General features: G+C 41.3%; 1 protein-coding gene across 3 annotated transcripts in view; it reads right to left on the bottom strand.

Moving 5' to 3' along the window:
* The window catches only part of LOC122562201 (E3 ubiquitin-protein ligase rnf213-alpha-like), a 159,421-nt gene that overhangs the window by 49,676 nt on the left and 96,380 nt on the right, over positions 1 to 13,365 (bottom strand). For all 3 annotated transcript variants that reach the window (XM_043714879.1, XM_043714880.1, XM_043714881.1), the window contains exons 40-45: positions 10,554 to 10,707; positions 9,156 to 9,291; positions 7,093 to 7,284; positions 6,136 to 6,269; positions 3,743 to 3,918; positions 1,515 to 1,730 (exon numbers count right to left, since the gene is read on the bottom strand). In XM_043714879.1, the coding sequence (XP_043570814.1) occupies positions 1,515 to 1,730; positions 3,743 to 3,918; positions 6,136 to 6,269; positions 7,093 to 7,284; positions 9,156 to 9,291; positions 10,554 to 10,707 (1,008 nt within the window). The remainder of the gene's footprint in view (positions 1 to 1,514; positions 1,731 to 3,742; positions 3,919 to 6,135; positions 6,270 to 7,092; positions 7,285 to 9,155; positions 9,292 to 10,553; positions 10,708 to 13,365) is intronic.

Here is a 13,365-nt window from a genome sequence, read left to right as displayed (position 1 = left end):
TCTGATTGTGTGGTGGAACAGATTTGACAGACTGAATGGATGACTCCTGTTCCTGCATATGGGAAGCCTTTAATTAAATAACACATATATATCATAGAATCATAGAGTCATACAGCACAGTAACAGATCCTTCGGTCCAACCAGTCCACGCCGACCATGTTCCCAAACTAAACTAGTCCTCCCTGCCTGTGATTGGCTCATATCCTTCCAAACTTTTCATACTCATGAACTTATCCAAATGTCTTTTAACTGTACCATCATCCAACCCTTCCTCTGGCAATTAATTTCAGATACAAATTACTCTCAAAATGAAATACTTGCCCCTCATGTCCTTTAAAATATTTCTCCTCTCACCTTTATAAACATGCCCCCTAGTTTTGAACACCCCCAGCCTAGGGAAAAGATCCTTGTCTTTCACCTTATCTATGCCCCTCATGATTTTACAAACCTCAATAAGGTCACCTCTCAACCTCCTACGCACCAGTGAAAAAAGCCCTTGACTTTCCAGTCTATTTTTATATCTCAAACCCTCCATTCACAGCAACATTCTAGTAAATCTTTTCTGAACCCTCTCCAGTTTAAATATATCCTCCCTGTAGCAGGCAACCAGAACTGCACACATTATTCCAGAAGAGGCTTCATCAATGTTTCTCTACAGCCTCAATATGATGTCCCAACGCCTATACTCAAAGGTCTGAGCAATGAAGGCAAGTGTATTGAACACCTTCTTAACCATCCTGTCTAGATGTGATGCAAATTTCAAAGTATATGTACCTGAACTCCTAGGTCTCTCTGTTCTACAACACTAGCCAGGGCTCTACTGTTAATTGTATAAGTCCTGTCCTTGTTTGTATTGCCAAAATACAATATTTCACATTTATCCAAATTAAACTCCACCTGCCACTTCTCAGCCCATTGACTCAGTTGATCAAGATCGCTTTGTAATCTTAGATAACCTTCTTCACCGTCCACAATGCCACCAATCTTGATGTCACCTGCAAACTTACTAACCATGTCCACTATATGCTCATCCAAATCACTTATATAAATGACAAACAAAAGTGGACCCAGTTCTGCTCCATGTGGAACACCACTGGCCAAAGGCCTTCAGTCTGAAAAACAAGCCTTCACCATCACCCTCTGTCGTCTACTATAAGGCCAACTTTGTATCCAATTGGCAAGCTCACCCTGAATCCCACGTGATCCAACTTTACTAATTAATCTACCATGCAGAACCTTGTCAAAGGTGTTACTAAATCCAAGTAAAGTCCAAGTAAACATCTACCACTACGCCCTCATCAATCTTTTTGGTTAATTATCATATATTCAAAGTACAGTTAACACTGAATGGCTGAAGGACGAAATAAAATGTGTCTGTCTAATCAGTAAAAGGGTTGAATAAATGTGGCCACATATATAATATTGACTTCAAAACAAGACTTAAAAGAATCTTGTGTTTTACTATCAATGCTTCATAAGCTTTAATTAGTTTGCAATTTTTTTATAAGACTCACCATTTGCTGAGGTTTTGAACTCACTGTTCCTTGTAGATAACAATAAATGTGTTCCAGGATTATTGGATAGAGTGAAATTGTCTTGGACAAATTATGCAGGCGGTTTTTGAAAACATTGTAGGCAATGTGTATCCAGGGAGGTGATTGCTCTTGAAGGGTCAGATCACAATCATTGTGAAGCTCATTCATGCAGGAAACAAATGCAATCTTGAAAACCTTTAATAAAAATACAGTGTAGAAAATAACATTTAATGAAGTTGCATTGTATTGCTTTCAATCAAAAATAATTTAAAATTGTCAGCTGCCTGAAGCTTGCTCCCATTTTTCAGGTACTGTATTGTCAGAACTTTGCCAGAACTGTATTGAAAACCTGCTGCACTTCTGGCCATGTTATGATGATGCAGCTGACGGAGATCTGGGGAAATTCAAGGTCACCACAGCGAAATATTTAGAATTCCTTCTCCACGACAGGAGAAAGTGCAATTTTGGAGTAGAACAAGCTCAGTGGAGGTCCACGACGTGCATCAGAAACAGAAATTGCTGGAGAAACTCAGCAGGTCTGATGGCATTCGTAGCGAGGGAAAGCAGAGTTGACATTCTGAGTCCAGTGACCCTTCTTCACTACTGCTAGACCTGCTATAATTCCCTGGCAATTTGTTTTTTGTTTCAGATTTGCAGAGTCTACAGCTCTTTGTTTTATTTCCATGATGTGCATAATGGGTCTTTATAGCAGCCAATTAGACAAGCTGGCCAGGAGTGTAGTGTTTTATAGCATCAACTGCACAGCTTTGGGGGGAAGATGAGTGATGTAGTTGCAACGTCAGCAGGCCTGTAATCCAGAGCCTCCAGGCTAATGTTCTGGGGATGTGGGTTTGAATCCCAAAAGTTAGCAAATGGTGAAATTTGAATTCAGTAAAAGCTGGAAGAAAAAGCTAGCCTAATGGGATCCATGTCAACTGTCCTAAAAACTTATGTCATTCATTAATGACTTTCAGTGCAGGAAATCTGCCATCCTTGCCGGGTCAGACCTAAATGTGACTCCAAAGTCACAGAATGTGGTTGACCCTTAACTGCCCTCTGGGTGACTAGGAATGGGTAATAAATGCTGGCCTAATCACATCTCATGAATGAATTTTGAAAGACATGTTAACCCACATCAGTAGCCCCCTGATTGCACTACATAGAAAAGGAAACAGTTCATTACCTCTCCCTGAACAAGTGAGGGTGATGTGGGATCAGCATTCTTATCAGAACTGACTGGTCCCACCCTTTAACCATGTTGAATTAAGAAACACTTTTTCAGTATATAATAAACATATTTAATACATCTGAAGAGAGTTTGGAATCTCAGTGTTCAGTTCATATTTTTTGCCTGTATCATTTTCACCTGTATGAGTTACATTTTGTTTCGAGATGCGAGTACTCCACTGATGGTTAAGAGTGGAGTATTTTCATTTCTAGCACACCCTTGTCATGTTTTGATGTTCTATAATGCTCACAATCCTGACACTCATTTTAATTGGAAACCACTTCATTTTACATTTGCAGCAAAATGCCAGATAGAATAGTCCCAGAATTTATCACCTGAGATGAGTGGTTTCACTTTTGAATGTTCCCTTAATGCCAGTGAGGTGAGGTATGTGAGGTGTCATCACTCCGGTACTATATATAATGGGATGAAGTGCTGATTCCCATTCACTTCACTGAGGAATGTGAGAGGACAATCTGCAACCTTACTGATACATATTGTGGAGGGATTTATAACTAATTTACAATCTTTCCAGCTGCTGTGGGATATCAAAGACATACACAGGTAAAGAAATTGGAAGTTCAAGTAAAACATTGTCACCGAATCCCTACAGTGTGGAAGTAGGCCATTCAGCCCATTGAGTTCACACCAACCCTCCAAAAAGCATCCTACTCAGACCCACCCTCTACCCTATCTCCATGGATAAGTCACCTGTCCTGCACATCCCTGAACACAATGGGCAACTTAGCAGGACCAATCCACCTATCCTTGGACTGTGGGAGGAAACCAAAGCATCCATAGGAAACCCATGCAGACATGGGGAGAATGCGCAAACTTCACTCAGATAGTCGCTTGATGCTGGAATCGAACTGGCACTGTAGCTTTGCCACCGTGTTGCCCTCTGTCTGCCCAGTTAAAATGGATTAGCGGGGAAAGATAAAAGAAGCATTTTTGTTTTCACAAGTATTATCAGATTTACCTCAACTTCAGCAGACGATGAGACATTTATGGTCATCAAAATGAAATCAGTCAGGTATCGCTGACCAAGGTCACTCTTTGCATCTTCACTTTGACATCCAAGATACTGTCCAAGTTTACTTTCATTGAAACTGTCAACAAACTTCATCATTTTTGCTCTGTCTCTGTCGGCTGTCCCTGAATGTGAGGAATATTTTCTAATGTTACCTTGAAGTCATATACAGAACCAAATAAAATCTAAAACACATGCTGAATCTTTAGCAACAGGTGCAAGTTCTTCAAAACAAAAAAGGCATTTTTGTAGTGCCTTGAGCAGTGTATTTGAGCGGTTAATATATGGAATTCTCAATCTTAGGACTTTGCCATCTGAAGACACAGCCATACATAATTGAAATTATAGATGAACAAGAAGTTAGAATTAGGAAAATGCAGAGAATCTAGAGGAGGTATTGAGCTAAAAGGAATTATGAGATAGGAATAGGTTAAAAAAGGATATGGATGGAAGGCTGGCTGCGAGGGTATTAAAAAGTTAGGGCTAGAGGTAACAAAAACATTCAAGACATTTGGTAAGACAGAATTTTGGCATATCAATCAAACATATAAATTCTAAGAGGAATTGTCAGTAATCGGCATTTAAAGAAAATCAGCAGTTGTAAAACACTTTTGACAACCAAAAATTAGTGCAAGATATATATTTACATGATCAGTACAGATGAAAATTCTGAATTGTATTTTTTGGCTACACTGAGATTGCAGACAGACTTTGGGATGTTCCTGCTCACAAGCTGAAACTCCCTCACACAGTGAAAACACCCTTTGGTCACAAATGTCTTAATGAATTTTGAATACATAATTCTTTACATATTCCAAGAATGCGAGATTAAAAAGAACACCTTTTTACGCATGCATTTAAATTTTTTTTTGTAATTAATGTAAAATCGAAAAGATGCGATTACCTTGAGAATTATTTAAAATATATATGGAAGGAATTTAAATAACCAGATCTTTCTCAACAACATCCCACTAAGATCCTAATGATCATAAGGAATCTGTTCTCATAGCTTTGACTTCCAAAGACTATGAGAGAAGAAATTTCTCCTCATCTCAGTCTTAAATTGGTGCCCCCTTATTCTGAGGCTATGCCCTTTGGCCCTAGACTCTCCCAAGTAGGGAATGTCAGCATTTACCCTGTCAAGCCCCTGAAGAATCTTAAATGCTTCAATGAGATCAGCACTCATCCTTCTCAATTCTAGTGAGAAGAGTCCCAACCTGTTTAGCCATTGTTCAGAAAAAAATCTCTCCATCCTAGTGAACCTGCTCTGAACTGTCTCAAATGAAATGATATTTTTCCTTAAATAAGAGGATCAAAATAGCTCACTGTACTCCAGAGGTGGTCTCACCTTGTGCTATTGCAGTAAGACTTGCATCTAAAACCATTAAAACAGGGTTAACATTCCAGCTTACTTGCTGCACCTTGTGTGCTAGCATTCTGTGTTTCATTGACAAGTAATATCCCACTGAATGGCGAAGCAGGCTCAAGGAACTGAACAGTCTACTCCTGCTCCTATTTCTTATGGTCGTATTTAATGTTGGAAGGTCTTGTCAGTTTTTTTTCCCTAGAAATGCCAATTATAAATAATGAGACAAAATAAATTTTTCTGTAAAATTAGAATGGATCCAGGTTGGATTTCATTTAAACTAATGCACCCAGCATATATTAAGGGGATGACTAACAGTCCATGCTGAAACTGATAACGGACAGACATATACACAGGGCGGCACGGGGAGGCACGGTGGCACAGTGGTTAGCACTGCTGCCTCACAGCGCCTGAGACACGGGTTCAATTCCCGCCTCAGGCGACTGACTGTGTGGAGTTTGCACGTTCTTCCTGTGTCTGCGTGGGTTTCCTCCGGGTGCTCCGGTTTCCTCCCACCATCACAAAGATGTACAGGTCAGGTGAATTGGCCATGCTAAATTGCCTGTAGTGTTAGGTAAGGGATAAATGTAGGGGTATGGGTGGGTTGCGCTTCGGCGGGTCGATGTGACTTGTTGGGCCGAAGGGCCTGTTTTCACACTGTAATGTAATCTAATCTAATCTAATACACAAGACAACAGCGAAAAACGGTATATGTATTCTGATAGATGTAGGATGCCTGTACATGGGTCTCAATAACTCAATAAAATACGGAAGCAAATACCAGCACCATACTCCTCCAACAGCAGCATCTTTACATTAGGTTTTCCACAACTTCAAAAAGACCATTGGAATTTTGTTATCAATCAAACATATAACAACAGTCGAGTTTGATCACCTGGCATGTGAAGGCATGTGCTTTTCTTTAATCATTGTTAAAAATTAGACTTTAATTAACTGAGTTTAAAGCAAGCAATACCTTCCAAATAGTGAAATTCAACCCAGAAGTGGTCAATGTATTCTTTGATCAACCAGCTGAAAGGGGCAGCACAGGAAATTCCTTCACAAACTTTATTCATTTTGTGACTGACTGTTATTTCCTCTGTCTTTGGCCTAACGGAAAAACAATGCCATGTACATTAGGACATTGTAATTATATTGAACACACACACACTCATTCATGCGCGCGCACACATACACACACTCACATGCGGACACAAACACACACACTCACTCACTCGTGTGCGCGCGCACACACACAGAAACACAAGAAAAATCAACATTTGATGGAAAGCCACAACAACGTGGTGGGCGGCACGTTGGCACAGTGGTTAGCACTGCTGCCTCACAGCGCCAGAGACCCAGGTTCAATTCCCGCCTCAGGCGACTCTGTGTGGAGTTTGCATGTTCTCCCTGCGTCTGCGTGGGTTTCCTCCGGGTGCTCCGGTTTCCTCCCACACTCCAAAAATGTGCAGGTTAGGTGAATTGGCCATGCTAAATTGCCTGTAGTGTTAGGTGAAGGGGTAAATGTAGGGGAATGGGTCTGGGTGGTTTGCGCTTCGGCGGGTTGGTGTGGACTTGTTGGGCCGAAGGGCCTGTTTCCACACTGTAAGTAATCTAATCTAAAAATGGTAAGTAATCTTAAGTAATCTAATCTAAAAAAAACATTGTGCGAGTTGATTGTTCCACTGATCATTGCCTTTTTTCATGCAGTGTAAGTTGTTCCCTTTCAAAAGCTGGTTTTCTTGTGTTGCAGAATCTTGTGAAGACAGAAAACTTCCACTTAATTGGTCAGAAAGAAAAAACATATTTTCCAATTATAATTTTGTTTTGCACAACAAATGAATTGAATTTACTCAAATAAAATCTATTTCACCTGATGGTACAAATTAGCAGCACTAAAAGATACACAACCACCTATGGAAGGCATTCTTACCCTGAGCTTCGTTGTTGGTGAGATACTCTCAGTATCTGAGTATCTTTAAAAATGTTGAGCCAGAGCTGTTTAATTTCTTTGTTCACTTTACGATCCACCAAAAGATTCAAGTTATAGTCTCTGTCTAGGATCGAAATCATCAGGGCCAGATTTGGGGTAACCATCTTCTGAATGCATTTCCAGAGTGTGTGTCTACATTATTGATGCAAAAGGAAATGAATGCATATGTTGTATATAAAAAAGATGGTGCTTATATTTTCAAATATACAGTTCCCTTTTACCTAAGCTATTGGGCCTGGAGTTCCCATATTGTGCCAATGCAGCTTAAATCTTTGTCAGCATGGCAGTGACTCGTTCAGAAAGGAGAGGTAAGATCTGCATAGAATTCCAATCCCCATCATGAGCCTTTTATATGTGCGAAGTGCTGAAATAAATCATGCAAGGAACTGCAGCAACCATTCAGTGGGACAGAATGTCCATCAGCAAACTTTCTCTACAAATGCTTAATGTTCACATATCACACTCTGATATTTATCTGTTGTACCCAGGAATTTACCGAGTTTTGCAATAACCATCCAATGTCTGTTCCAAGTAACATATGGGCAGAACTATCTCATTTTCAGTTGAAGTGTTTTATCAGGTGAGATTTGTGGCGCTCAGTCAGCTACTGGTTGGAGTGGCCTCTCTCACACAACTGTCTGCTCATCATTTCATCAAGTCCACAACCCTGTTGGTAGTCTTTCTCAGGGCCTGAGACATGGAAATGGTCACCACTGCCATGACCTTCTGGCGTTAACTCCTCCGGCACCTTTTGGAGAGCCCAGGTACACCTGCTGTACACCTGAGAGGAAAAGGTAAACATCGAGAGTATGGCGCTGGAAAAGCACAGCGGGTCAGGCAGCATCCGAGGAGCAGGTGAGTCAGGATGCTGTCTGACCTGCTGTCCGTTTCCAGCGCCACACTCTCGACTCTGATCGCCAGCATCTGCAGTCCTCGCTTTCTCCTAGAAAGAGGTAAACCCTAGCCTTACTCCTCATGACCAAACCCTGGAGGTTGGTTAAAAAGGCCAAATGTGGCTCAGGCCTTTGGTCGACACAGATCACACACAAAATGATGGCTCTGCAGCACTGCTCTCTCCTACCCATCCAGCAATTTGAATTTCAGCATAGTCCCTCCACTCATCCCCTTCACCCACCAGCATCTGTGCTGGGTAGAGGCCATCACATCCCTAGTCTATTCGAATGACTCTCTTGTTCAGTGGTGGTAACCATCAAGACTCAGTGGCTCTAGACAGGAACATTTGAGTTTGTAAATGTAAATAAAGATTGAGCACAAACATTTGGATAACATTAGGTTATCTTCAGTAATGTGACTTATAGGTGTTCACTGCCTCAGCAATGAAACGCCACGAGTGAGACAAATAGGGAATTACAAGGGGAAAGGAATACTAATCTATACTAACAGGAATATAGTAAGTCTACTTGGAAGGCAATCCCCCATCAATTAACCAGTCTATCCTTCAGCTCACTGCGCTGAAGACTAAAAAAGTGGGAATAAAAACCAAAAGAATTGTGGATACTGGAAATTGGAAACAAAAACAGAAAATGCTGGAAAGGCTCAGCAGGTCTGGCAGCATCTGTGGAGAGAAATCAGATGTAATGTTGCGGGTCCAGCTCTGAGGAAAGGTCACTCGACCGGAAACGTTAAGTCTGATTCCTCTCCACAGGTGCTGCCAGACCTGCTGAGCTTTTCCAGAAGTTTCTGTTGTTGTTACTAAAGGGTATCACTGCCATTCTCTTTAAAGGCATCTCAAAGATACCATCTTCCAGTAAATGTTCTGTTTCACATGAACAAGGGGCAGTTAACAAAAAAAAATCACTGGTGGTGCACCGATTATTTTCTTAGCAATAAGAGTTGGCACAGACCCTGAGTGAATGTGAAGATGAATCACAGGTCAGGCTGCTGCATTCTGGTCCAGGGGTACAGGTTCTGAATGTAATCCACTATCACCTACAGCAGAAGGTCCACCAATATTGTGAACCCCACACAGCTCAGCAAGCTACCTGAATGTGCCACCCTCCTGCAGAGCGCTGATTTTCTTAGCCTCATTGCACATCCATTCCTTTGGATTTAGTGATATCTCCTCCTGTTCTTGCAGCTGTAGTGTCAGTCTCTCTGCTACCGTCCTCAAAAATTGTGCTGTTTAAAACACAAACACAGACAATTACCACACGGCTTTAATATCAAAGTATTGATGTGGACAAAATCAGCCTTGGTGCAAAAGCACTTTAAAATTGTGCAATGCAGTAAATATTAACTCTGCCACAGCCAAACTCACATCAATCCAAATGTGTTTGTCAACGATAATGAAAAAGGAGCAGCATATGATCCGATCAGTAACAAATGACACATAAAATAGTGTTGCATCAGCAGAAGGCGTTTGCTCAATGGTGGAAAAGTAAATTTTAAGGCCCAATCTGTGAAGCACCTTGCAACATTTCATTATGCTAATTGTGCTACAGAAAGACAAACTGTGCTGCAAGAGATGCCTGCAGGTGACACCAGGCTCTGCTAGGTCCTTTCTCGTTTATGTTTTCTGCCACCAACCCTTCTTGTAAAACTAGTCCGCGGGGTTTACTTGTATCAAATGGTTAGGATCAAACACAAATATGGCTTCAGCAGAAGAGTTACTTGACTTAACAAGAAATTGTTTGTTACATTATAGAAAGCTAACAGATTACATTGGCTTAAGACTGAATAACTAACTGCATTGATACTGGGTATACAGTTATCACCCCTCAGATAGTATGTGAGTCTATGCTGCATGGTTATAGACTGTAGAACTGACTAACAACTAAAAACAAACTGAATCACTGGCCAGCTTCTCCCAGAGCCAGTTATTTACATCCAAAGCTTCCAAATTAACCCGCCAAACCAACTGTGTGATGCAGCAAATTACACATTCCTCTCTGTGGGAACGTTCAGATTAGTCACTGAGCAGAGGGGGAATGTAATAATCCTTCTTCAAGGCTGGAGTGAAAAATAGCTCACAGAGCAACACACCAACCTGACATGAAATGGACACCAACCCTTCAAGTTAGTAATAATGCTGAGTCCTTTAGCAATGACAATTCTTTACAAATGCTCACAGACATAACCAACAAGATTGTGACTTACCATTCTTCCATTATATTATTCAGCAGCAGTTGCACAGTATTAAATAAAGATGCATTACAATGATCACCAGTTATGCTTGTGCAGTGTAAACTGAGTGTCAGAGCTGGACTTTCCACGACAGGGAGATTCCATGAAGTTAACTGGACTGAACATCCCATTTACATGATACATGTTCCATGTCAATGTGAGACTGAAACTGTCTGGCACCGGTATTAAAGTTACAGCGGCAATTTGAACTAACAAAATGCAAGCTTTTTCAATAACACATAAGTGTCCAGGCTCACCCTCACACTCCCCCTCTTCTCTCAGGAGATCCAGGAGGACCTGAACACGGTCAGTATTTCGACTGGATCCATCGTCCCCATCACGTATTTTACTCACTGCACTCTGTGTGCAGCTTTGTAACAGGAATGTTGTGTTGAGAATGCTTGGTTTTGCCTGTTGACAAACAATTACAAAAGAAAAAGTAAATTCCAGAAGAAACAGAGAAGGAATAGCTTGCATTTCTGTCACACTTTGCAAACCCTCAGCACCTTCAACATGCTTTACTTTCTGAAATGGAGTGGAGGCAAACATGATTGTCAATCTGAGGAGAGCATAAAGTCTCCAACATCCCAGAGGAGCGCTCTTTCATTAGAAAGAGAGAGACAGGGAGAGAGGTGACTGGTCACCAGGCCTCAGGCAAGGGGGAGGAAGAGAATCCCTCAGGATAACCTAAGCCGGTGCAGGAATTGAACCCACACTGTTGGCATCACCTTACATCGCAAACTAACTGTCCATCCAACTACAAAGGGGATGGTCAGGTCACACAAACAACGGAATGGTTTAATGATGTGGTTTGAAGTGTAAATATTATCGAGTACTTCAGAGACTTTCCTCCACGGCTATCAACATGTGACAAAATTAAAAATCACATAACACCAGGTTATAGTCCAAACAGGTTTACTTGGAAGCACTAGGTTTCTGAGCACTGCTCCTTCATCAGGTAGCTGTGGAACAGGATCGTAAGACACAGAATTTATAGCAAAAGATTACAGTGTCATGCAACTGAAATGATATATTGAACAAACCTAGATTGCTGTTAAGTCTTTCATATTTTATAATGGGTTCCAGGTTTTGGTTCACTAACATGTAAATGCCAGAACTTCTTTGAAGTCACATTCTCAACATATCTTACGGATTTATAAAAAAAAAGGGTCCTCTCAGCTCAGACAATGCATTAAAGGTGAGAGGTTAGAGACTGTCTGTATCTCAATCTTGAGTCAGACTAGTTCTATTTCCAAAGTAGGAATTTTTAAAATATTGCATGGATTGACTGCCCGTAGATTGTTTGCTTTTTGAGCAAAGTCAAATGTATCTGCAAATATAATTCTGCAAATGAAAATTTACCCCATAGACTTATATGTGTGTGTGCGTGCATGAGACAGACTTCGGGATACCCAACAATGCAGAATGGCCAAGCAAAGGCTGGTGGCCATGAGGATGGTCTCAACTGGGACACTGGGTTCATGTCTCAGTAAAAGTGACCCCAGTCCACTACATACACACTCACACCCCACACTCACACCCATGCACACACCCTCTCACAGGCTGATATTCCATCACACTCACATATACACTTTACCAAGCTTTCACACACGCAAACACGCACTCTCTGATGTGCACAATCACACTCTCTTTCTCTCTCATGCACACACACACACACACACATATAAGTCTATGGGGAGAATTTTCATTTGCAGAATTATATTTGCAGATATATATGACTTTACTCAACAAGTGCACAATCTTCAGGCAGTCAATCTATGTAATATTTTGTAAACTCCTACTTTGGAAATAGAACCAGTCTGACTCAAAATTGAGATACAGACACACTCTAACCTCACAGCTTTAAAGCATTGTCTGAGCTGAGATTTCACATATTTTTTAAGTTGTCTTGAGAATATGACTTAAAAGAAGTTCTGGGATTTACCTATTAATGAACTAAAACCTGCAACCCATTCTAACAGAAGAAAGACTTAACAGCAATCCAGGATTGTTTAATATATAATTTCAGTTGCATGACACTGTAATTTTTTGCGATACATTCTGTGTCTTATGATCCTGTTCCACAACTACTGATGAAGGAGCAGTGCTTCCAAATAAACCTGTTGGACTATAACCTGGTGTTCTTTGTCCACCTCAGATCAACACCGGCTCCTCCACATAATGGGTGGTAAGACCTGATTGTTTCTATCTCGAGAGGCTTCGATTTAACAGCTCAGTTGAAAGGCAGTGCCTCAGACAAAGCAGCATTCTTTCCTTGCTACACGCTGAGGTGTCACCCTTGATGAGATGCTCACTCACTAAAGTGGCACTTAAGCCCAGAATGTTCTGAACCAGAGGCTGGGAGATCGTGAGGACTGCAGATGCTGGAGATTCAGAGTCGAGAGTGTGGTGCTGGATAAAGCACAGCCAGTCTGGCAGCATCCGAGGAGCAGGAGAGTCGATGTATTGGGCATAAGCCCTTCATCAGGAATGAGGAGGGGGAAGGGGAATGAGAGATAAATGGGTGGGGGTAGGGGTGTGGCTGGGGGAAAGGTAGCTGGGTATATTACACTGAGCCACATCTGACCCAATGAGTAAGGGCCACTTGCTTGCGGATTCGCACTCAGCCAAAGTCAGCAACATAGAGGAAAGTGGATTGTGACAGTGAATTGTTGTCACTGCTCCTTGCATCTGTTTGCAACAAGTATCTAGAAAAACCCAAATAAACAAGATTCCTCAGGAATCAAAACCTGAGGATAAGATTTTAGTGAGTCATGGAGATCAATTGATTTGCAGCATTAGAGGGACTGAATTATGTCTGGAAACTTAAGTGGCATTGGTATGCTTGCCTTTATTAGTCAGTGCATTGAGTATAGGAGTTGGGAGGTCATGCTGCAGTTGTACAAGACATTGGTCAGACCACTTTTGGAATCTTGCATCCAATTCTAGTCTCCCTGCTATAGCAACAATATTTTTAAACCTGAAAGGTTTCAGAATAGATTTACAAGAATATTGCCAGGTTGGAGGGTTTGAGCTATAGGGAGAGGCTGAATAGGCTGGGACTGTTTT

Source organism: Chiloscyllium plagiosum, chromosome 24, assembly GCF_004010195.1.
Source record: "Chiloscyllium plagiosum isolate BGI_BamShark_2017 chromosome 24, ASM401019v2, whole genome shotgun sequence".
Lineage (NCBI taxonomy): Eukaryota > Metazoa > Chordata > Chondrichthyes > Orectolobiformes > Hemiscylliidae > Chiloscyllium > Chiloscyllium plagiosum.
Note: the sequence above shows the minus strand (reverse complement) of the source record. Positions and strands in the feature narration are given on the sequence as shown.